General features: G+C 41.8%; 3 protein-coding genes across 3 annotated transcripts; 1 reads left to right on the forward strand and 2 right to left on the reverse strand.

Moving 5' to 3' along the window:
• Window positions 1–275: 275 nt before the first annotated feature.
• Window positions 276–11,693, reverse strand: exoc5 (exocyst complex component 5). Its single transcript, XM_042501039.2, has 18 exons — window positions 11,527–11,693; window positions 11,046–11,140; window positions 9,393–9,540; window positions 9,070–9,264; window positions 7,607–7,671; window positions 7,334–7,362; window positions 7,113–7,222; window positions 6,858–6,902; window positions 6,624–6,764; window positions 6,457–6,539; window positions 6,154–6,363; window positions 5,885–6,032; window positions 5,667–5,775; window positions 3,386–3,506; window positions 3,174–3,260; window positions 2,942–3,050; window positions 2,534–2,749; window positions 276–1,566 (listed from the first exon to the last, which is right to left on the reverse strand). Exons 1-18 carry the CDS (start codon window positions 11,551–11,553, stop codon window positions 1,378–1,380), a joined length of 2,127 nt encoding a protein of 708 aa, XP_042356973.1. The 5' UTR covers window positions 11,554–11,693; the 3' UTR covers window positions 276–1,377.
• Window positions 11,694–11,767: 74 nt separating this feature from the next.
• On the forward strand, window positions 11,768–19,111 carry ap5m1 (adaptor related protein complex 5 subunit mu 1). The gene is made up of 8 exons (XM_042501212.2): window positions 11,768–12,001; window positions 13,091–13,751; window positions 13,857–14,084; window positions 14,166–14,305; window positions 15,608–15,693; window positions 15,800–15,912; window positions 16,524–16,620; window positions 16,709–19,111. Exons 1-8 carry the CDS (start codon window positions 11,934–11,936, stop codon window positions 16,789–16,791), a joined length of 1,476 nt encoding a protein of 491 aa, XP_042357146.2. The 5' UTR covers window positions 11,768–11,933; the 3' UTR covers window positions 16,792–19,111.
• A 48-nt stretch (window positions 19,112–19,159) lies between these two features.
• On the reverse strand, window positions 19,160–22,315 carry LOC148187466 (uncharacterized). Its single transcript, XM_088087868.1, has 6 exons — window positions 22,114–22,315; window positions 21,898–21,980; window positions 21,655–21,714; window positions 21,457–21,540; window positions 19,732–19,846; window positions 19,160–19,654 (listed from the first exon to the last, which is right to left on the reverse strand). The coding sequence occupies exons 1-6, from the start codon at window positions 22,313–22,315 to the stop codon at window positions 19,302–19,304; spliced, it is 897 nt and encodes a 298-aa protein (XP_087943994.1). The 3' UTR covers window positions 19,160–19,301.
• Between the last annotated feature and the right edge of the window lie 3,483 nt (window positions 22,316–25,798).

Genomic DNA, 25,798 nt, shown 5'->3' on the forward strand with positions numbered 1-25,798 from the left:
AGCACTGTGTGTACCTTCTACACAACACTAACCAGCCGGAGCTGGAACTGAGCTCTCAGGCGTCTCTATCTCCCCGGCTCTCCCCCAGTCCATGACTACTGCACACAATTCATCAACTCGTAGATATCTAATCCCTTCTGGCTCCGCTCACTTCCTGAAGTCTAAGAAAGAACTTTACTCTGGTGGCAAGAATTCCCATGAATACTTGATGACTTCTATAGAAAGGAAGACTGTTTCATCTCACTTTGAAAGTGACATTCGCGGAGAGAACGGGCCAAACTTTCTATTCACAGCGTGAATTTATTAAGGATGTTCGGAAGAGGGACAATAATAAAATGCAACATCTTTTTAATGAGTCACTAATTAAGGTAAACAGCAGTACAGAGGGAGCAGCTTTGCGTAGAGGATAGTTTCAGGCATCGGGGACGCGATCTGCCTTCTTTTTTTCTAAGTGCAGAAGACAGTGACTGAGACCAAATAAGCCCTGTGTGAAGAAATCCCCTCTAGTTTGTTTCCTTGATCAGCAGAGGTCAACATTTCAACGTCCCCTGACCCAGAAACACTGCAGATCCAGCCAACAATGTCTTTGGACTGTGTGCACTGCTGGATGAGCAAGTGTTGATCTGTGCAATTACAGTGACACATACTCACTGACCTGTCACACCGGTCATCAGAGCCTAAGAAAGGACCACCCAAACCTCCAGAGAGGTTCTCAGACCTGTTAACAGTTCAGATCACACTTCTCCGTGATGGCCTCTTGACCTCTACTTTGTGGTCAGAGGTCAAAGGTTAGAGAGGTGGTCATGTGTCTCTCTTAGCCAGACAGAGCTCTATATCTCATGCATGGTGGAGTTTGTCTGTCAGGCCCCTCGCACTTCATTACAAAGGGTAGCTGTTTCCAATACACAGTGCTACTGCAGGCCCGATGTGTGATGTTACAGCTTGATTGTTGACAGTCTCCCTTTACAGCAGCTTTAGGGTCTATTCCTGTGAGCAACTGACGCCACAGAATTTATATATTTGGCACAATCAAAAAAAGGTTTTGTTTACATAAGCACAGAAATCAATGCTGTCCGTTTACTTTATAATAAGTAAGAAATCTTAGCCATGTAGATTGGTGGTGGATTAGTATTTAAAAACTTAAGTCAACAGACATTTAAATTTCTTCAGCTTGGAGAAATAAACATTGAAAAAAAAGGTAAAATGCACATTTCCCACATTCAAGGAGCCTCTGTCTCCAGGATGTACAAAGCAATCCCAGTCAAGTCTGTATGCTGGGGGCCAGGCCGCTGAAGCAGGGATGGGTATCTCCAAGGTGCATCGACTTATCAAAGCACGGGTTACTGGACGGAGGGCAGCGAGGTGTTCAATCAGTCATTAACTGAAGTGTCGGCCCAGTCTGGCTGAACGGTAGTCCACTCTGAGCTGGACGAAGGCGTGCAGGAGGTTTCGGTCCAGATTGGTGAGCTGCTCACCTGAACAGACCTGCTTCAGGTTGTCAGGGGCGACGACCAGGAGGTTACAGAGGGCGTGGAGTGTGTCAAAGAGCTGCAGCACCAAGGGGACCTGGTGAATAGACGAGCACACAGAACTATTACACCTTGTAAAGTATATACACCGAGTTAGTCCCCACATAAATGCAAGGCTGCCATGACAAATGCTCTGAATAAGAAATCATGGGTTTCATTGCATTTTGACTTAGGTGCAATGACAAAACATTCTCACGCCCAACTTGTAAATACCGACATTTGGTCAGCAGCCCTACACACAATATAACGCGCTAGTTACCCTCCTGCGTCAGTTTTGGAGACTCAGGGACAGCATGCCAATTAACGCTTGTTAAACTTGCATTTTCACAGGAAATTTACAGTTTCTGCTCGTCTCTTTTGAAAACAAACTTAGACGTCAAACACTTGGTGCTGAGGACCACTGACCAAGCGTCGGTATTTGACGAGTTGGGAGCGAGACCAGTTTGTGGATGTGCGATACCTGATATAAACTTGTATATTTAAGTGTACTCCGTTATATCTAGTATCCATGTAACTATAGTCACAGTGCTAGAAAAACATATCCCCCATTTCTGTATTTACTTGTATGTAGTGCTAATATGATTGGTAATTAGTTAAGTTGATCAAAATATTGATCAACTAGAATGTTTTAAACCTCCTCAGTAATTTTAAGTAATATATCAAATATAAATGTCAAACATTTAAAGCTTCCAGAATCTTCTAGATGACAATTTACACTTTTTCTGTATAACATAATTACAAATGAATCGCCTTTTTAACAGCTGTCACAAAATAAGCTGTTTTTAACGGACACATTAAGTTCTGTGAATCGATGGAAATAATAAAAAATAATTCTCAGTTGCAGCTCTTTTTGTCTGTACTGAATGTGTAAAATTACCATTTTATCATTCATCTGAAATAACCTAACCAGTTAATCTAAGAACAAACACAACAAGGGTCTTTACTGGAGGAGCCGTGTTTTGCCCTGTGACCAGTGCATCCTGGACCTCTGCCCCCTCGCTCACCTTGAAATCGTTGGCGCATCGTCGGTATTCAGCCACGTCGCAGATGGCCAGCATGCCTCCCATCGAGCTGTAGCTGTACTGCTGTAGGTGCTCGTGGATGAGCCGGTGGAAACGAACGCCCAACTCCGTCAGCACCGTGTCCACATTTTTCCCATCCATGGACTTCCGCACGTGCTCCACCTGCCGACTGACGTAGGAGCACACCTTGGAGCAGGCCTGCCAGGCAGGGAGACACACAGGGACACATAGGAAACATGCTGGTAAAACAACTGACACAACCCGAAGGTGATGCAAAAACACTCAATGTTTATTCTGAGAGCGTGATGCGGAGAGTAATTTGCAAGTTGCTGATTTGTTTTGTTTTGCTTGTGAGCTCAGTGGTGAGAGCTGAGGCCTTATATCTCTTACTGTCGTGTACTGGATCATGACATTGTTCTCGTCCTCGGGCCTGAAATCAGTCTTTTTCTGCTCTGTTGCCAAGATGTGCTTCATTTGTCCCACCATGCAGTTAATTGTTCTGTGCGTAGCAGAAAAATACATTGGGAAACATTTTAAAGATCTTGCATTGTTCCATATTTTGGGTTTTTGTTAGCAAATATAAAACACATCACATGTCAGAGCAGTTTATGAGCATACTAACCTGTCGATTCCTGTGTCCAGTTTCACTTCCATCTGTTCAATCACCTCTTTCTTCTTGTGCAGGCACTCGGCCAACTTTGGAGATGAGCTGCGGACACAGAAGATAAAATCAGATGTCTCCCTTTCATCTAAAAGGTATGTGTTAATGAGAGACAGTGGCAATAAAATAACCAAATGCTGTGTAATATATATGACTTTTGACCCAGAACTGACCTTATTAGAGGCATGAGCTGGTCATTAAACTGCTTGTCAAACAAGTGGAAGATAGAGTTCGCCTGTTGAACCACGTCCAGGAAGTACAGGTTGGCATTCTTGGCATCTGATGAGGGAATTGCTGTAGATCAAAGAGAGAGGGAAAAATAAGTCCAGACAATAAATCAAAAGCTAGCTGAAAGGATAAATCAATATGATTCACATGAGGCAGAAAACCACTGTTGCCTGCTCTCTACAGGTTGAACCACAGAAATCCGACGTCAAAACATATTCACAGCAATGTTCTGCTTCAGCATCACACAGTAAAGAGAAAGCAATCAAACTAAGGGGACATTAGTGTTGCATTTCTTTGATAAAGAATATACATAGTGAACTGAGCACTGCGAGATGAATAAACATGTTTAGTTCCACTGTAGCTGCCTGAAAATGATAAGCTGCCTCCTGTTTTCAGCCACATATAGAAAGAAAAGAAATGCCACAGAGGGACAACCAGCTGTGCATCAAGGTAACTTAGATATTTCTCTTTTTTGCTGCCATTACATATTGTGGTGTAGGCAGTATTAGGCACATGTGACTCCACCAGCAGTGTAGTATTTATGGTTGAATGGCCACACCCAGATAAGCGTTTTTTCTCTTTTCGTGTCAGAAGAAGAATGACTCTGGTGACATCACATCAGCAAAGCAGCTATTGCTATATTAAAATTTAGTAGAGCAGAGAATGATGTCACGTTTCCTCTGTGTGTGTTGTAATCTGAGCCTCTCTGTTTTTTGTTGTTGTAGACGGTCTGGCTGCACATGCATGTTAGTACACGTGAATCCCTGTGAGTGTGTCCCACTGGCTAGCTAATAGCTGCCGCTCTGCACTGTGCTTATACAGTGGTTAACATGGACATTAGGATGGTGTAGTGCCCACCCTTTAGTATTCCCCCAGGTTGACAAGTTTAGCTGTTGTTGTGAGTGCTGTTTACTGAGTCAGCACTGTTAGCTGCTAGCCGCAGACTAAGCCACCTACATGTTGAGAGCCATGTGCAGACTCTCCCGCAGTATATTTGAATGTTGAATACAGCTCCAAATAACAGGATGACGAGGTTCCTCCACACGCAGCCAAGAAATTGAGTTATGTTTTACTTGACTGTAAAGGACAAAGTTTGTGTATTCTTTGCTCAGTTGTAGTAGATGGATTCAGGTGGACTTATCAATTCATATTAGGTAATGTCATGTGACCATGTCATATTCATCAGATATTTGCCTTCAGGTAGTCATGAGTCACTGGCAAGTACACAAATGACAAAGCCACTGCAGATTCTACAGTGAGCCATCTGTTCCAAACAACAGTATTTAGCACTGACCAAGTACTTCGCTTTCTAGTTGTCCATCATGTCTTTATGTAAAACATGATAACTTGTGGAGGAGGCAAAGACACACACCCCTGTCTACATCAGTGGAGCTGAGGGGGAGCAGGTGAACAGCTCGAGGTTCCTTGGAGTTACCATCACTGAGAACCTATCTTGGTCATCACACATCACCACCCAGGTTAAAAAAAACACAGAAAAGGCTCTATTTCCTACGGGAACTTATTATGCTAAATTCCAGAGCAAGCTCCTGATTAACTTCTACAGAGGAGCAATAGAAAGCATGCTGACTGGAAACATCACTAACTGGCATGGTTCTTGCACAGCCCAGGACAGGACGGTTCCCATCTACAGAGCATCAGTGACCTCAGTGAAGTGAGGTGTCTGCTCAGAGCCCAAAGGATACTGAAAGACTGCAGCCACCCAAGCCACAGTCTGTTCACCCTGCTGCCATCTGGAAAAAGATACAGAAGTATCCGCAGCCGAATCACCAGACTACGGAGCAGTTTCTTTCCCCAGTCTGTGAGTCTCCTCAGCTCCTCTTTCGACGCCAAAAAGATGTAGCATGATTTAGGGTCAACTTTAATTTCATTTCTTCTTAAACCATGTTTAAGAAAAATGACAAAGAAATCTACCTTGTACCTTGTGATACCTTCAGGTATCAACTGACTTCCATGGAGTTGTTTGATGTTATTTATTGGAAATGCTCCTTTATGAGTTGACAAGAAGTACCTGAATGCACAGTTAGCTTTAGTCTCTATGATGTTGGCCTGTCTCATCTAGAAAGGAGACCTGGCCTTTGGGTCCTGAAAAGGTCCTTTGCCGCCTGCGTCTCTCAATCTAGTCTTGGATTTTGGACTAAGCTTAAGTAAGCATTAGCACACACAGCAAGTACAGATAACGGTTATAATGAGCTGAACTGGATGTACCTGAGAGGCCGATCTCGAGGGCATAGTCGATGTGTTCCACGCAGAGATGGTCAACCAGCAGCAGGAAGATGGAAAAGGCATTCTTGGGCAGGTCTGAAGGATCTGAAAGCTGTCATCCGAAACAGAAAGAAAGGGAACACATTTAAATATTTTAGCACTGCAGGCCTTTAAAACTGATTCTCTCTGTGGAAAAAAAAGCATTTTCATAGTGGCCTTACCCTGTGGCATCTCTCAAAGGCATGGCGTGTCTCCTGCAGCAGGTTGACAACAAGCTCTGGGGACAGAAAGGTCTCCCCGTGGGTTTCAATCATAGGGCCAAGAGGGAGGTTGGTGCGCTGTCTGATCCGCTCCTTCAGTTCTTGAATACTGCGGAAAGACACAAATAGTAATAATTTTGTTTTACCATTTTTATCCTTTTGTAGAACGTATTCAGATAATTCATCCTTACCCATCCTGATTTGAGAAAAAAGTGAGATTAATATCTGACCTGCCAGTGCCGATTGGGCGTTTCTGGTGATTCTTGGAGTCGTAGTAGCGCTGCAGAATCATTGCACCTCGAGTGCGGAGATATTCCCTCTCCATGTCAATGTAGCTCTCCAGGTATGAGGAGAAGATGCTCTTTATTAGCTTGGACAGGAAAGTGTGCTTGTCTGAGCCCAGGTTGAACTCTGACAGCTTGGTGGCCAATGTTGTGGTCCTGGAATACATGGAAAACAAAGTGTGTACCCTGTAAGCATTAAGGTTTCTGTGTAGACGGGAAGTGAATCAAACGATATGTGAAGTTAAATACCTAGTATAAAGGTCATAGAGGTTCTTGAGGTACTGTTCCACATCAGAGTGTCGGGTCTCATCCAGTTTTTCCCTAACATGGGCCTGCAGACACAAAGGTGTCAAATGAAACATGACAAATAATGCATATCTAAATAAAACTAAACAAATGAGAAATAATGAAACTACCTGTAATTTGTTTTCAAAGATGTTCTGGATGAGTTTGGCCATAACGGTCTCTGGGCTGCTGAAAACCTCGCCCACCTGCTTGTTGACTCTCTGGCAGAGGACTGCAGTATCCTCAAACACATCGTTCTTCAGGTAAGCCCCCTAGGGAGACACACAAAGGGTTAACAAGGATGGATATTATTGGCCAACAAAATTAGTGGAATATTATGTACATGAGAAACTTTTTACACTCACTTCCTGACACTGCTTGATGTAGACATCCACGCAGTGTGCATAGCCCTTAAAACAAAAAGACCCAGAGATTACTTTTCTGCAGTATTACATCACTCCAGTGCAGATTCAAAGCAGCTTTTAGAGATGTAAGAAAACTACTAGAACAGTATTTTATGTATGAAGCATGTGACTATCCCAGTGATCAAAGACTGATGGTTAGATTAAATGTGGACTAAAACTCAAATGTCGACATGAAATAAGATTCTTTGAGGTCACCTTGAAATGTAATAGAACCGCTGCCACCTCCCTCATACGTCCAATCTCACCCCTGCGCTGGGCAGCTGTGAACTCCTGGATTAACTGCCGCTCCAAGTCATGGTACTTACCTGGGTAGAAGTGTAAACGAACACAGGCAAAGACACATAAAACAACTATCATTTGTAGCTAACGTCTTATGTATTTATAATGGGGATATGATGAGTATTTTACAAACTTACTAGCGATCTTTGCTTTGACATCTGCAAATCTGTCAGAGGAAATTATAATTAATCTTCAAAGACACAATTACAAATAATATCCCACTATAAATTTTAAAAAAGTCAATCTTTAATTTCTAGGAACCTATTATGATGCTGAATTAAAAGCTTTAATACTTGATCTGTGCTGCGTCGGGCTTACACTGTGAGGAATAATCTACATCACTAATGCACCACCTTCCCCTTGTTTGACAGTGCTCTTGTCTAAAGCTGCCTCCAGGATGCCTGACTCACCTGTCGAATGGCAGCTCCTGGGCAATGAGATGCAGCTTCTGAATTATATCAGCAGCTTCCTTAATCTGAGGGAGAGAGAGAATGAGAGTAAGAGGGAGAGGGAGAGTCAGGTGAAGCAAAAAGAGAGAGAGAGAGCACGACAGGACCATAAGAGGTGGACATCCAGACAGAAAGCTGGCAGGCCGCCGGCAGTGTCTCCACTTGGGGGGGATCATCATTTCAGAGCTGCCCTCCTCCACCTCCCTGTGTTGAACAGGGAGCTGATAACAGACAGGCTGCGCTCACCTGGGCATCGGCAGCAGCAACAGCAGCAGTCCTGACTTAGCAGCACATCCAACTCTATATTGGCATGCCTTTTCTGAATGGGCTGTAATCCCACAGGAGTCTAAATCGCCTTCAATAATCTGTCCGGCCAGGGATATCTGTCTTAAAAAAGGGGGCCCTGTCGAGAACACCCCCCGCCCCCTCCCTCCGCCCCTCCTGACATACACACTGGCTGAAAAAGCCCCAGACCTACGAAAGGCCCGCCGTCCGCAACTCCTCTGTTCCCGCAGATGCCTGCCTCAGCTAACATCATTACTCTGCTCCCGTGAGGAGGATCCAGCCTTTCTGCTCGGCGAAGGTTTTCTAAGTATCTGTCCCCCAGCTAAGATTAGCTAAATCCCATGTAAGTAATGTAGCCGTCTCCCTGCAGTCAGGGTTTAGCAGCACTTGTCTCCACGCTGGCGGCCCAGCCCTCCCTTTCAGAAGGATTAGCAAAGCCATCCCCCTTCAGCTATTCACTTGCAGCTTTCCTCTTTCCCCCTCGTCTGGAGGTATGCTCAGGAAAAGGAATCTGGCCAGATATTTCTGCATGCCTCTCCGGAAAACTAGCTCCATCTCAAGCTCTCGTCTGTGGGATTGACCCCCAGACTCACTGCTCTGCATCCACTAATGATGCGGCTGCTAACAGGAATTAATCTAAAGCATCCCAATCTCCCTACTGTCACTTAGAAAACTGCAAAATCAAACTTTCCGGGGTCACTTGTCTCACATCAGCATGGTCCCTGTGTAGGCAGGAATTGAGTAAAAGTGTGCATCTCATCTTCCTGCATGCATGTTATCACCGCCCTTACATGTACCATAATGCCACAAGCTCTTCGCCGCTGTAATGCGACACAAAGCTGAGGACCAACCAAATTCTCGCTCCCAGACAACCTTCTGTAAATGCAATTAGGGTTGACATGAGCATGTTGACATCCATGCTAGTCAATCAGCCAGCTATTGTCAGACAGCAAATGACAGTTTATTAATCCAAATTAGCCGAGGGATCCAACTAAAGGGATAAACTTGACAAATTAATATGGATGGTTTACCTCATAATCCTGTTCATTCTCACCTCCAGCAGCGTCACGGCGGGGGTCCTCATCACTGGTCACACACACACCTCCACTGAAGTGAAGTAACATATGCAGAATACTCACCTTGTCTGGGTTATTGAAGACGTCGCTGCGTAGGTCGCCATCCAAGAACTCATTGAAGTAGGTCATCAGACGCTGGGCTTCCACGGCCCTCTGGCGAGGCGTGTTCACCCCCTCCAGCTGATCCCCGAGGTGACAAACCTTGGTCGCCACATAGCTGATATGCTCATCGAGCTCCTGGAAATGCTGAAAGGCCACCTGAAATTGACAAAGCACAGAGGGATTGTAAAGAAAAGATATAATTCTGCAAAGTGATGAATTAAACAGAACTTAGAGCTCAAAGACATTCAGGTGGGCGTCATTTGCTACCTGACTGTGCAACTCACCTGGTTGCTTCGCTGCAAGTCTTGCACTTTGTGGGCAAATTCCTTGGCCTCGCGATGACACTGATGCTCAAGCTTCTCCACCCGCCGCTGGATCTTCTCGTCCAACTGCTTCAGCTCTTCTATGTGGTTCTCAAATTCCTCCAACAGCCTATCACAGAGAAAAGAAAGACTGTAGCACCAGACCTTCATAGTGTTTTCATCAACATACATTACAGGTAAAACACACAAAAAGCTCGTACTCTGGAGGAGTAATTGGGTACCACAAGGTTAAATCTGTCCCACTGACCTCACAGTTGTAGTTATAGTTAGTTACAGAATAGTGCCGGAGGCTTAATTCCTGGGTCCCCAGACTTAAGGAGCTCTGAAAACTAGCAACTTCGTCAGCTGCATTTTAAGTGCCATCAGGACTGCACAGCAAATGTTCTAAGTCAGCACCACATTTCACAGAGTAGGAAACATCCCAAAATGATGAGTGTATAATCTCTTGACTAATTCCCTCAGCACTGGCTACAGCTTAAAGACATCTCCCATCCCTTCCCAATAGACACTCATTCCCTGCCTGGTGACTCACAGTATGGTGGCCTCCACAGATATGTTGTCTCTGACTCGTCGCTAAGAGCTTCCGAGGAGGTGGTGGCAACAGTTTTGTGGAGGAAGTAGATAAGGCAGGATGGATCCACAGTATAGTTAAACTGTTATGGCATTTTTGCTTACGAGAAATAACTTGGTCCCCAAGTGTAAACATAACAACAAGCAGTGAAAACACCGTGAAAAAATATCTCAGACATAGATATTTCCTGTTTTTCTCCAACCCAACCATCAAAAGCACTAAATGAGCATAGAAGAGACCAAGATGAGCTTTGGTAAGTGCAGGACCACTGACTCAGTAACACTTAAAGCATTTAGCAAGTTGATACCGCAAATAAAGAAAGAAATCTTAATTTATATTAAAATATTTTCAATTTAAAACACATAGTTATTTTGAAGTATTACATTTGGAAATCTGAAACCTAATTTCAGCTCTTAACGCATCTAAAAGTTGCAGAAGCACAAGAAGTTCAGCAAACGGCTGTAGTGAGGGAAACAGTAGGGCGTGGGAAAGAGCTTCACACAGTGTAAACGGAGATGAATATTGTTTTCGGTTTATTGGCGTGACTTATAGTGAACAAGGAAGGATAAACGTTAACGTTAACATATAATCAACTTCTGTGAAAATCTGAGAGGATGAGGTTTAAATTACACAGTGGAATAGGCCAGGAAGACTGTGATAAGTCACGCCAACAGACGGCATCGCTTTCAGAGATGATAAACTGTTACTCTGTGAGCAGACACAAGCAAAAAGCTAAACTGCTTATTCATTAAGCTATATTATTTGTGACAACAAAGGAAGAATTTTTGAGAAATTTGCTTGTCACTGTCATATTAGTAATCAAGCTAAATGCACATGCATGAAAATAATGCTCATTGGCTCCAGCGGCATATTTTCACCCTTTTGTAAATTTGAATTGTGGAAAAGACTTTGTTTTTAAATTAATATGAGACATCCAAAATGTAGGCGCCACCATAGCAACGATATTGTCAACAAAGTAAAGGTGACAACCTGGAGAGTCTGCTGACGCAGAGAAAGGAGGATTATGTGCAGTAGAAATGTACCTTTTCGGGTCAAATGCCTCAGCTCCTCCTTTGGAGCCTCCTCCAGGTGTCCTCCATGCCAACCTTTCGATGTACTCATCTGCATCAAAGGGCTCCTGAGGAGGACAGGAAGTGATGGGTGTAATCACGATAACCTCACACAAAACAATAGCAAAACATCAGCTATCAATCCGAAACACCGGAAGAAGAAGAAGAAAATACTTAACGTTACATGAATACGTTACACCCCACTATGACGTTTTACAGCACTTGTCATGATCTTAATGCACGCTAACAGTCAGTGACATTAGCGATATCCCCCAATAACTCTAATAAACTGTATTTTCCCTATTCTTTCCATCTTTCGGCTGCTGTGGGGGTCATTATGTACCCTCTCTACACACGGAGGATGAATGAGGACCGTTAATCTACCGTTAATGATAGTTAGCAGCTAGCCTGACAGCTAACACAGCTCTCCGGTGCAGCTTTTCTTATTTTTTACCTCGAACAGCTGAGCGGTTGTCGCCATGTTCAGGAGTCAGCTGGCGGCGGAGTGAAACGCAGTTTAGAGGAAGGAGCTCAGACACGGCAACACCGCCGACTTCCACATGGATTTGCCGATTTGGTACAGTTTTGCCCTTTGTTGACAGATAGCTGGTTAGCAATCCAGCTTCCTGTATGGGTGGAGAAGGGTGGGAATAACTGCTCGCCACAGCGCATGCGCCTGTGTCTTGTGATTGGTGGTTGTTGTCACATGAAGCAGCTGCAGGAAGTGAAGTGCTGCTTTAGACAAACTGATGCAGTGAGGAAGAATATCTGAAATTAACAACTGAACCGTATGAGATGCGTTTATTAGTGTTGAAGTCACGAAATAGTTTGTATATTGAGGACTGACGTACAGCCAGACAAATGAGTTTGCGTGCTTTGTGGATTATTTCTCACGACAAGGGTGAAAATGTGTCACTGCGATTTACAAGGTATGTTTATGGGCTGCAAGGGACTGTTCGTTATTTATAAGAGAAGAGCGGATGAGGCAAGACGAAGGAGGCACTTCAAATACTATTTTAAACACTGGGAAGGGAATTAACCTTTTGAAACCTGGATCAGCATCACTTTTCTTGTGCTGCGTGCAGACGTCTGTCACAAGCTATTTGACCCTCTAAACCTAAAGAAATTATTCATTTTCTTTTGAAATCGGGATTAGGGTGACATGACCAATTAGAAAATATTAGAAAATTATCCACCAAAATAGGGAAAAAGTCAAGAAAGCTGTCTTTATCATTTTAATTATAATAATAATTCTGTATTAATTGTTTCTGAAAAATACTAAAACAGTACATATATTTTTAGATATTTTCTTCTTTTTTTTCATTTTTATTTATTTATTCATTTTCTTTTTCCAAGTAATTTTTTAGTAACTTTTTTTTTCTTACAAATGTTTTGGTTATTTTTGACCCATGACTTGTTAAGTTGCTCATTGTTTTGAAATAAATCAAACCAGTTTGCTCAGGTTTCAAATAGTTAAAAATCTCCACAATCAAAACATTTTTCATAGCCATAAACTTTGAAATATTGTTTTTACGGTGGAGGGAGGGTCATGCCTTTTCCTTCAGTCACTCAGGGAGGCTCAAGGGAAAATAATTGTTCTTCCAAGGAGGGTTATGATATATATAAAAATAAGGTCACACCACAGCCACCTCCCTACTCTGATAAATACAATACAGCCTCTTAAGGCTACCGTATTCCACTTTCTGACTGATAATCACAAATTGCAGTGGTCAAGACTAAGTAAATTTTACTGACTATTTAATAATCTCTAATTAATACTGTTGCTCTGTGTAAATATTTGCTGTCACTTTTAACTTTTATCTTTTGTGTTTTTTACATTCTACCACTGAGAGGAGATGCACTGAAATTTCATTGTGCGTTTGTGCAATGACAATAAAGTACTCTGTTCTGTTTAAAATAGTGTGGATGACTGTAGCAGTGCTTTAATGTGGTAAAATATCTGCTGCCAACCTGCTTACAGCCTGTAGTGTTTTAATGTCTTGTGTCTCTCCTCATAGGAGGTTTGCAACCGTGGAGCACCGTGCAAAGAGCCTGGCAGGTTCCTCTTACGTAGAAGTCCCAGAAGACAACACAGTGCTGCAGCTCCTGCTCACTGAGTTAGGGCTTTCAGACTCAGACAAACCCTATGTAGCTCTCAGAGATGATTGCCTTCATTGCCAGCGATCGCCAGCCATGGAGCTTCGTGTGGACGGTCCTGGAAAGGGCATACTTTGGCCGGTGTTGGTCATCTCACAAGGGCCTCTTACCCTAGCTTGCCTGCCTTTAGTGGATGCCCCTGTTGAGCCACGGCCACCCCTTGCCAGCCTGCTGTCTGTCTCCCAGGGCCTCACACTCCTGGCAGGTCTGCAGACTTTTCTCCTCGGCTCTGGGGGTAAGCCTGATAGCGAGGGGCTGGCCTCTCGCCTGGCGATGCTGCCCTCTGTGCTCTTGCAGGTTTGTCCACATGGCACACCCCTGGATGTGCCACTACTGGGGGCACCTGCTACACCCACAGTGCCCACAACTGCTGGGAACCAGAAGCAGCCAGCCTGGAAGATGGGGCTCCACCGCGGTCGAGCTATGGTGAATGTAGCACTGATAGAAACAGTGCGCTCCATGCAGTATGGAAACCTGAGCAGACAGGATCTGTGGGATGTTTATGGCACTGTGACATGCAAAGTAAGAGCACGTAGTAAAAGAAAGCAAATAATGGTATAACTATTATTTTTGGTGTGCTTTACTTTCTTTTCTTTCATTTTATTCTTTTTGTCCTTCTGTCAACAGTGTGAGGTGGAAGGGGTGCTCCCAAATGTGACGGTAACACTCACACTGCCGCCAAATGGTTCTCCACTACAGGACGTCCTGGTTCATCCTTGTGTCACCTCACTGGATTCTAGTATCCTGACTGCCAGCAGCGTGGATAACAGTGACGGCTCAGCTTTCTCTGGGCCATATAAGTTCCCCTTCTCTCCTCCTCTGGAGCCTTTCAGACTATGCAGCTATACATCTCAGGTAGAAAACATACACCTAACATATTTCTTTTCCCACAAATTAGTGCTCATGTCTGAAGTGAGTCCTGAAATTTTTCAATAGGTCCCCGTTCCCCCCATCCTCGGCTCGTATCAGCTGAGGGAAGAAGAGAACAAGCTGCGTGTGTCAGTAACCCTTAAACTTCACGAGAGTGTGAAGAACAGCTTTGAATATTGTGAAGCACACCTGCCATTCTTTAACAGGTACGCAGCCCAAAATCGTATAATCGTTTGGGTTTTTTTCAAGATATTTTTGGGGCTTTTTTTTATAGGCGTCATTTGATAGGACAGCTAGAGATATGATGGGAAATGGGGATGAGAGAGAGAGGATGACATTAAGGACTGCCAGTCGGACTTGAACCTGGGGCTGCTGTAACGTTGACGCATAGCCTCTGAATATGGGACGTGTGCTCCACCGACTGAGTTATCCGGCGCCCAAGATCATGTCATATTTTAGATCTGAGCATCTGCCGCCAGTATTTGTTTCCTGTAGATAAGGATTTTATTAGCATCCCCAGTAGCTGAAGCAGAACATCAGCTCCTCTTCCTGGGGTCCACACAACATATAAAAGACGTGACAACAGATTAGACACTTACAGAAAAACCAACCGGATTACATTAAAATCAGAGAAGTATAACTAAAAGTCTTTTTCTCTCAAGCATATATAATACATTAACATTGTATAATTTATGCTTGTCTTATTCAGTACCACTCGTGTCTTTATTAATGTATGCTAAATTCATTAACACTAAATATACATAAAGTGAAATCTTGACAATTTATTCCTGCTCATAGAAATTAAAATAACAAACAAAAAGAATTATGAGCTGTGGCTGCAGGCGTAGGGGTTATTAGGTGAATAGCAAAGGGGTTTCACAGTCGATGTCGTCTTTGACAGTAAATTGTCTTTCTAATGTCCAATCAGAATTCAAGGTCTCTTTTAACTGTTTTGTTTTACTATTAATAAGATTAAGAAAAATGTCTTACATAAGATGCCATTCTATTTTAGAGCTTGAGAAAACTAAATATTTGATACAGAAGTAGCAAAATCTAATTAAAAGTGGGTTCAAATATTTTTTTTATTAAGTTCTGATGCACACATTTTCTAGCTATGCAGGCATACTAATGTGAAATTAATTCCAGCTGGCAATCAAATACAAGCATCAATGAGATAATTAGTTTTTTAAAACGGTTTAATGACTAAACATTAACATTAGAAGCAGCACTTATTACACTAGTGACATATTATAAATTTTATCTATTGCTGAAAACATTTTCTTACATAATTTATATCTGGTTTACAGTCTCTAACATGAGCTTTTGTAATATGGAGCAGAGTTGTCCTGCATCCTTATTTAAACTCCTCAGGTCTTTGCAAAACACCATCACTGCCCCTGTTCGCAATGCACTAAATAACTCGTCTTAACTGAATAAATGAGTCATCCAATAGCCAAGTAATAAACCTAATAACCTAACCTACAAGTCTTAAATTGTGTGTTGTGCAGGGATCAGATGGGTGCTGTGGATGTGAAGGTGAGCTCCGGACAACTGGATGTTTCAAAGGAGAAGAACCTGCTGGTCTGGGGTCTGGGTAGGCACTATGCTCCTCATCAGCAACGATAAAAAATCACTGAAATGCAGCTGTACATTTGAAAAGGAAACTAATGATGAGTTTTCTCCCCCTCGCTGATATTTAGGACAAAAGTTTCCTAAATGCCGTGAGGTCACAATGGAGGGCAAGGTGAGCTTTTCTGGGTCGGCACCGGGACCTACTGACCCCCTCTGCACAGAACTTACAGCCTATATCAAAGTAAGTTCATAAGTGTGGTGATAATAAGAGACCTGATTAGCCAAAGATTTGTGATTCACTCAACAGCTAATGGGATGAGGTCAGATGGATAAGGGATTTATTCATATATAATCATTGGGTTGAATAGGGATTAATGCTGTATGTCAACTGACTGTCTGGCATAAATATTGAACGTTTTTCTGGTAAATTTACAAGTTAAGTCATATGATATTAAGCCTTTATCCCTGTAAAATTATGACTTTATTCTTGTAAATTACAGATTTTTTCTTTAAATAGTAGGACTTCACTCAAATTTAGTTACACTGTTATTCTTGTAAAATTACGACTTTTATCCTCGTAAAATTACGACTTTAGTCTTGTAATATACAACTTTATAATTATGTATAACTCTTTTCAAATTAAATTGTGTGTGATTAGGTAATATTTCAGTTTCTTTTCTTGTAAAATTATGACTTTTTTCCTGTAAGATTGCCATGTTTTTTTCTTTCTAATTATCATTAAATTACAACTTTATTTCTGTAATATTACACACCACCCCCCTCCCAAAAAAATATGACTTTGTTATGTGGCCCTCATACTCCATAATAACACTCTCACTATTATCTTCACAGTTGTATTTCAAAGTGCCTGACATGACGCTCTCTGGCTGCAGTGTGGACCAGCATTCAGTGCAGGTTTATTCCTCTGCCAAACCACGGATTATAACATGTAAGCTTTCAGTGGTTTTTGTATCAAAATGATGGCTCTTTGCACATTTTCTGAAACTAAAAAGTTATCCGATCTGTGCTATTTTCAGCCCGAGAACTTCAATCCAAAGAGTACTATATATGGAATTCAACAGGAAATGCTCCGGTGTCCTCTGGCCAGATGATGCTGTAACACGAACATATTAAGAGCAGCTGGTTGGAAAGGTGCTCAGTTCACTGTACTGCAACAGGACTGAAGACTGTCGCACACAAACAGGAATCCAGACCAGATATTTGACCACCAAAAATGTCTTGTTACCACCTGTTGTTACTCCAGAGCTCACAAATAATAGAACATTTAAATAGCAGCCAAAATAAGTGATAGATTTTACATGTTACCCAACATTTACATGTAAAAGACTGAATAATTTTGTTTTCATGTGCTAACTTTGACTGGCAGAAGTATTGATTCTGTTGATGGACAGATACTTTGGAAAAAAAAAACCTGCCCCTGTAGTCCAACTTCTTTTATCCCCTCACCCTCCCTCAAATTTATCCCATTGCAGACACAAGGGCCACCCCTCGCTTTGACAGTCCCACTTCAGTGACTCTCCATCAGCCGGATAATTAGCAGCTGGGGCCTTGTCATCAGCTGTTGTGGGCCTGGAGGAGAGGGGCGGCGGGGCTGTGAAAGGCCAGGCTGCTCTGGCCAGTGTCTTGGCTACAAAAGGCTCCTCTTTAGAGCTGGCAGGAGTCCTTGCCCCCTCCACCAATCACCGCACCCCCACCCCTTTTGACCCCCATCCCCGCCCTGTCAACTAGTGGCTAGTTCAAACACTCAACCTCTCCAGCCAGACTGTGATTGAGCGCTGACCCTCTGGCCCTCTGAGAGTTTAAAGCAGCTGGTCCCATTCAACGTGCAGGACCTGCCTAATTGGTGAAAAAGTCACAAGGATGAAAGTGTTTGGGCCAGCTCTTGAGATTGTGTAGGTGCTTAATTAATCTGGAACTTTAATTACATTATTTTGATCTTTATTGTCGTGAAACCTCCCTTTACAATCAATACTTAATTATAAAGATAATATTTAAAGAAGGGCATTTAGTTCTTGATGTTTCTCACTTTTTACATGAATTCACTCGAACTATGATGATTTTCGTAATGTAACATTTCTACTGTGAAAGCTCCACCTCTGTGTACCAAGTTAGCTGAATAACCAGCTGAAGAAGGGTTAAATCAGAGGAGATTGTGCCCCGCTATTCCACAGCAGCCAGACTCCTCTGAGTGCCCTCATTGTCTGCTGTTGGCCTCTTGTGCCCCTTGCTGGTCCAAATGCTACATTCTCACGTGGATTTCCACTCAGAAGGCTGACCATGACCAATCCTCTGTCAATTGGAACCAATTGCTCACACGGCATCCTTCACCTTCTTTTTATGTAGCAGTACGGAGTGGCAGACACCGAGACCTCGCGGCTCTCCCCCTCCACGATGATTTGGCTTTAAGGCCCAGTGTGTATGGCTAGCGAACTGGAAAAGGAGAAGTTTTTTTTGAGGAGTTGGGCCCACTCTAAATCTCCTCAGTATCCCAATATGTGGTCAGTCTGGCTCCTCAAGTCTGCAGTCAGTGGCCTCTCACTGGCAGACTTTGCTTTGTTGATTGAACGGCTCGCTAAGTAGATGGACTCGTTTTAATGTGTTGCTCTGCTCCGGTGCCTCCAGCTCATACCTTTGGGTCTTGGGTGTTTTTCAGAATCATTATTAATTTGTTCCATCTTTGGTTACTCTTCTATACGTGCACACAGGAGAGGGATTAACACTTTTGTGCGATAATCAAAATTAAACTCACACAGGCTAAATAAATGTGTAAAAAGAAAGCAGTAGTGTGCATTCTCATGTTATTACATCACAATTTTATAGCCTAGAAAGCTATTTCATACCAAAACATGTGCCACATTTTTACAAACACAGCTATCCACCTACTGTAAATGTGGGAGCTAACTTCACTGTGTCCCTCAGCCCAATAATGACACCCAGTGGTAGAGTACAAAAAAAGTTCATGTTTTGATTTAAAATACTTAAATGCTCATTTCTACTATTGTAATAGTTCTGCGTAACCACTGCCAGATAATCATTGTTTGGTTGATTCCCATCCAGCCCTCTGCTGTGTGACGTGATCCCTGCAATCTTCATCTGACGCTCCGTGCCTGAGGACCAGGCTTTTGTCGGGCCACAGTGGCCCCAGGTGTTTGGTAGGAGTCCAGTTCCTCTCTGAGCCTCTCTAAACCCGCCAAGAGCCGGCCTCAGGGAGACCACTTGAAGAATGATGGTGCAATTAGCAGTTTCCTGTTTTCAGTCTAATTATTCTTCAAGAGATCTTTTCAAATAGTGGGATATCTTTATACTGCAGGATTCTTTTGTGCTACTTTCTATAACAAATGTCCAATAATAGAGCAAAAGCTTCAAAGCCGGCTGATTTGACTCCCAACTCTTTGAACTAAATAAACAGTGTATTTTTAGATGTTTGCTATCAATATTGTAGGAGGGCTAAATGAGCTTCACTGCCTCGACTGCAAGTTTTCCAACTGTTGTGCATCACTTTCACCTATAGAGGGCATCATAACTTCAGACATTTCGGGGGAATCCTTGGAATATCAAGAGTTTTTTTATATTGAATGCTGGTTGAGTGTTAAGTGTTATTAGTCCAGTTTAGTCCCACATCCCTCTGGCACCTCTTATCCTCATGTGGCAGCTTTTGGCAGCATCAGACCAGCATGGTTTAACCTTGTTCTCTATTCCTAAATGTAGTCCCCTGTGTCCAGTGTGTTGAGTTCTGTCCTCTTGGTTTCTGGGACCTTGAGTTTGATCTCTCTGGATCCCATCATCTTCCCTGCACAGGAGCTGTTTGTTTCTCTCTTCACGGAGGGGAGGCAGAGATTTTTGCTCCAGAAGGCAGCTGGGGTCCAGACTTTCTCCTGTGGTCTCATCCCAGAAGATGTCCCTCTCTGTTGGCCGTCTCACAAGTTTCAGCCTCTGCTTGCTGTCTGTACTTGTCCCTCCTACTTAACAGCAACATTAAATGGTGTTGGAATCAATCAGCAGACCACATTCAAGTATACATTTTGAAATAATTTCTTACCATTAACTGTGTAAACAACCCTATGTCTTCTCTGCTCTCTGGCTTGTCGGAGGTGAGCTTGCCGATGTCGATGAGCCTGTTGAGTGAGAGCTGTCTGAGCCTCCAGGAATCCTCCCTACAAGAGAGCCAGTGGTGGAAAGAAACTACAGTAAGTACATTTACCTCAGCACTGTTCTTAAATACAACTTTGAGATAGTTTAACTGGAGTATTTACTTTATACTTATACTTCCTTACATTTCAGGGGGAAATATTGTACTTGTCACCTCACTTAATTTATTTGTGGATGTCATGACTGGTCTCTTCAGATTTAAATTTTACATTAAAAAAAAAAACAAGACAAGGTTATAAAATACATCATGACAGATTAAACCAGTACGCAACATTTTTGGCTTGCTTCACATTACAAAACAGCAGTGTCCAATGTCCTTGTCTAGAGTTGTCAACAATTCCACCAAGAAGTTTTTTTTTTCTTCTGTCCTTACGCATTAATCATCACACAAACCCCACGTTTATCTTGTGACCCTTCTGTGGAGGCCCAACCCCTTGGTAAGAAACCACTGACTTGAACTACCAAACTGTATATAAAATTGCTCAATTTTTTCATACTAATTAACAATCTAATAATGTAGCATATGATAATATGTTTCTACAGAACAAGTGCTTTAACTTTTGATGCTTTAACTGCATTTAGCTAAACATTTATGTTCTTTCACTTTAAGAGCAGTGTGTTTGTCTTTTTCCTCTTGGTAGTGGGCTGTGGGATTGGTCATAAACCCTGCACCCTCCATGTTAGTGGATGGGACATGGGCCAAACTAAAAAATCAAAGTACACACAAAACAATTTTTTTCCAAAGATGATTTTATATCAGTTATTTGATGCCATTAAAAGTGGATGTGACATCATGATCGACAACTCCTGTGCCAATCGAAGAGCTCGCTCCAGATGACATCACTAGCACAAGGTGGCAGCAGCTATTTCATTTTTGTACAGTGGGAGGAAGTCGAGACATATTGTCCAGCTTTATATACAGTCATTGTTTCTGAACCACTTTGTAAACGGTCTCCATGGAAGAGAACCCACTACCTAATGTGGATCTGAAGGGCTCATTCTAGGGTAACCAAGACCCAATTCTTAGTTTCCAGTGATTATATATTAATAGTTATGAATATCATGTTCAAGTTCTGCCAATAGAGCTCCCTAAATCCTACACACTCGACCTTTAAGTAGGATTTTGAATCTAAGACTATATTCTTATGTTTTTATATTTGTATTGTCACTGACTACTTATTCCAAACACATTTACACATAAAGTACATTGTTTATGTGATTCGTAGTTTAATAAACATATTTCCAATGGACATATGTGCATTTAAAGCAAACCATTCTACAGAAAAAAGTCATGTGATGTGTCAAGACTATACTTTTCTTTGTGTCGATGACTGTGTATCAATTGTGGGGGCTTTTCTGTTCCCTGCACCCTGAAAATAGATCCTACTGAGGGCCTGTTATGGTTGTAGACCACCCTACTTTCCACTCCATAGACACTTTAATCAGATCCACTGGGACTGGAAGGGCCAGGACTTCCAGCTGTCTCTCTCTCCACTCCATCTCTTGTAGGCACTGCTGCACACTTTAATTTTGCCTCAATATAAAAATGTATGATCTGAATTATTAATGTAACAGATGCACTTCAGCTCTTCCGTACTTTGTCAAGATGTTTTACCTGAATCATCCTGCCGGTGCCAGAGTGTCCTGCCTGGTCGATTGTAGAAAACAGGTGGACACCCCCATCTCTGCAGTCCCTGCCCTGAAACAAACATCACATTCCTTGTTTTGAGATGACGTGGGGGCAATGATGCTGGGACAGCCAGCAGTGACATGTTTCTTTTCTTTTTCTTTTTTTCTTTTTTTTTTGTATTACCATGGCAATTTGATTGGCAGTGCTTGTGTGGCCAATTTGAAGAACCAGTGGTTGCAGTGCCTGAGGAGAGATAATGATGGCATGTCTGGGTAAAAATCACAACCAGTCAGGAGCAATAATGCAAAATTATGTCTGCCGCAGTCCCAGCACAGGATTGAACAGATGAGAACTTCTCATGTGAATCAAGCAACAAAGAATAGCCTATAAAACTATATATCAGGCAGCTGATTTTGCCGTGCTAACCTGGGGTCTTCGGGGTGGATGGGAGTGAATGATGCTTGAATTTTTGTTTTGCTTTGGTGGGAGGTTTCCTGCAAAGCATGGTTCTTACAGCACAAACATGCACACGCTGTTATCTATTATTTAAATCCGTCGATAGCACAAATTCATCTGTAAAAACAAAAAAAAAGAAGAATAAAAGCCTGAATGTGAAAAAAAGGAGATAGGAGAGTTACTAACCTGAGAGTGTGGAAAGAGTTATTTCCTGTCTTAGTGGAGGTAAGATTGTTTTCTTCTTCTGTCCCAGAGATCTCGAAGGCTGCTCCACAGTGACCGGCAGAGCAGGGAGGGTCCATTGTGGTTGTGGCTGTGCCCCCTCTTCTTGCAATTTATCACATGGAGCTACTTTACGCAGCCTGGGTCTGGAGCCCGTGGAGCCCATTGTCTCAACTCCCTGTCCCAAGGCTGACAAGCTGAGTCTCTACTCGGTGTGTATCTTTCTTCAAGTTTAGTCTTAATTACTAATCTCACCTTTTAAATGTCTTCTCATCAGATTTTATCTTTTTAGGTCTTCTGTTTTTATGGACTTTTCCAATGTTGCTGTTGCTTCCCTATGCACATTTGGCCTCTCTTTTATTAAAAACTTTGTCAATTACTGAATAAGTTCATGTCTAAAAATGACTCTCCAACTTGTCCCATGTCCTCCAGCTGCTTCCAAACAAACCTGGTGTTCGTCACATCTCCCTTGCTGGCGAACTTAATGTTTGTCCCGAAGCTTCTCTGTCTGATGCCAAAGTACAAACACTTATTGGTGGCGGTTAAAAGAGTAGGTGCGTACTTCATCCCTGCTCCCATACTAGATTTTCTCATTCTAACGAGCTGGGTTTCTATGGCAACTGTCCCTACAGGTTACTTTGTAACTCGTAAGTTAATGCTTGAAAGAACCTGTTATTTCCCTGCACCCCATCCATATTGGAAAACCCAGAGGGGGAAAGAGAAAGACAGTTTTTTTTTGGGAAGTTGTTAACTGACTGAAAAAATGTGACATTATGAGCGCTCAGACAACCACAGGGAAAAGACAAACACTGTTACAAATGTGGGACATATTAAGCAGGCGTTTATCAGCCCCTTATGTACTGTTCATGGCATCACGGCTGGTTATTACAGTCAAACTTGGTACAGTTATCCATGGTGCCCAGAGAATAATGCAGCTTTTATGACCCGACCTTTCTACCATCAGGTCGATATTTCTGTTTGTCACTTAATTTGGTTTGTGACCACATCCCTGCAAAACTATTGACATTCCCATCTGCCTATTAGTGCTAACTAGCAAATGATAGCATGCTTACACCAGTGGTGGAATGAAAACTGTGTGACCTACAGTTTCTCAAGTACTGCTCTTAAGTACAATTTTTGATAGTTTACTTGACTATTTACTTTTTCTGATACTTTATACTTTTACACCACTGCATCTCAGAGAATCATTGTACTTTTTACTTAACTACATATTTGACAGCTCTGGATAATAGTTTCTTTGCATATTCAGATTATTAGCCTAAAACAAGATATATGTAATATTTTAAATATGATGCATTATTGTAGGCTAAGCTACCTGGCAGTATGTAAAGTAGAGCTGAAGTAGACCTAATTAAAATGAGCTCCACCTTTATTTAGCTGCAACATTAAAGTAGTTAAACACATTAATGCATCAATAAATATTATCCAGTGCTTTTAAATGAGCTGTACACAGGAAGGCAATCCGTTCACTCCGGATGAAGTAAGAAATACCAAAAAGCCTTATAATAGGACTCATAATAGACTCTAAATTATTAAAAGAGCCAATTGCCTATGTTTCAACCACTGTAGGGTCTAAAAAAGGATAATATAAAATATTATGATAACATAATAAGAAGGCCTACTTTTACATTTGGTACTCTTAAGTATATTTTGATGCAAATACTTTTGTATCTTTACTTAGGCAAAGAAACATTTTAAATGTAGGACTTTTACTGTTAACAGTGTATTTATACACTATGGGAAACCTACTGTAACTTTTACTTCAATAAAATATTGGAGTACTTTGTCTAGCATTTTCTTATTTATATTGAATAAATTTGGGTTTTAAATCACAGGTAAAAACAAACAAACAAAAAAAAACAAACATTAAAAAAGCAAAAACAAAAAACAAGCAATATGTCAGCTTAGATTCTGGGAAATGTTTTTCATTATTTTCTGACATTCTGGCATGCTAACACGCTCACTACTGATGTAGTGGAAGTTGATGATGTGGGTGTAGGAAGAAGTGAGTGTACTCCCCTAAATATTCCAAAGGCTTTTTGGCTGGGTATACTGTAAACAGCCAGAAAAAGAGGTGAAAATATTCCCTGTGTACGTGTGTTTATCTTACACTACACCACTGGTAAACATTGTGCCTGCTAAATATCAATGTTCTAGCATCATAAACTGGTCAGCATGATGACATTTAGAATTTGCAGCCGAATAGAGAATGGCTGTCAAAGTTAAATTGTGTTGTCGTTTAAATTATTTATCTCTTTTCGTTGATGCCTCTGCAGTTTGGACTCTGTTTTGGCCTCTTTGGAACACTATTAGTTGTCTCATGTTACTTTTCAAAGTGCTGATAGATGGCCCTTTTTTAGTGAATGATGCTGACTGGAATTTAACTTGTAATATGACCTTTCAGCAGTGTTTTCTAATTATTTGTAATTTTTTTTAGTTTCATATTTCTGTTTACAGCATATTCTGCATACCCCGCATCTAAGAATGTGTACTAAAATCTGTTATTGTGACTGAAACGGTTTTTAAATCCAGTACGTAAGGCCTCTCTTATCAGCATCCAGCAGATCATGGAATTAAGATTTGAACATAACACATCCCTCTGCTTCCTCTAGCTCATTTATTTTAATATGTTAAAATGCCACTGCAGTTGTTTAGTTGAAAGTGTCACCTCAGCAAATGCTTCATTAGAGGTCTCAACTCACTGACTGCACTCAAGCAACCATAACCGCGCTGTGGTGCAGACTCTTGGGAGTGTGTGTGTGCATGTGTGCGTGACACAGAATGATGTAGAAAGACTGCGAAATTATTCTCCTGACACCCTCATCATCTCAATGGTGCTATTTGAACTAAAATGTAATTTTGCTACCATGTTATGTGACACTAGAAAGTCATTTTGACAAGTACCTATCACATTGTTATGCTCCACAGGCAAAACATGTCCCATGGGCTTCTTTCATTGCTAGTCAGATAGGTATGCATTATTACCACAGATTGTGTGTGCCTGTGTAAGAAGATAAATTACAGTCGAAATAATCATTCTCAATCTTCTTCAGTATGCAGTGAATGTGTGTGTATGTGTGTCAGTAAGTGACAGCTAAGTGCAGCACAGAAAAGCATTGCGTAATATATTATAGCGAGGAGAATACTGCAAAGTCACTGCCGCTAAATCGATGCAATGCACTTAACAGATTACTAATATTGTATGAACCACACCGCTTAGTTCTGCTAAAAATATCTGGTCATGATACAGTACAAGTATATAGTAGAGACGGTAGTCTGGCTGTTAAACAGTCTTATAGGGCTGTGTCTACATTTTCAGTTTCACCTTTATAAACCTACTTTAACATCAAGATATGTGTCTTGGCTATGATTTGAAGCAGGAGAGGGAATTCAGATAGAACAAGATGCAACGGGACCACAGCCAGGATTTTAGAAACACTAAGGCAATGAGTCCAAGTCCACCCAGAAAACACAGACAACAAAAAACCCTTAATATTAGGCCTGTTATTATGATGATAGTAATGGTAATAAAAGTAAGTAATAGTGCAAAATTTCCGTGGTAATTTATTTTAGTTATTTGTAAAGCTTTGCAAGCAACATTAGCACTGTGTGTATCCTTCTCAGTGCT

The sequence above is a fragment of the Plectropomus leopardus genome, chromosome 14 (genome assembly GCF_026936395.1).
Source record: "Plectropomus leopardus strain MGB_pleo_1.0 chromosome 14, ASM2693639v1, whole genome shotgun sequence".
NCBI lineage: Eukaryota > Metazoa > Chordata > Actinopteri > Perciformes > Serranidae > Plectropomus > Plectropomus leopardus.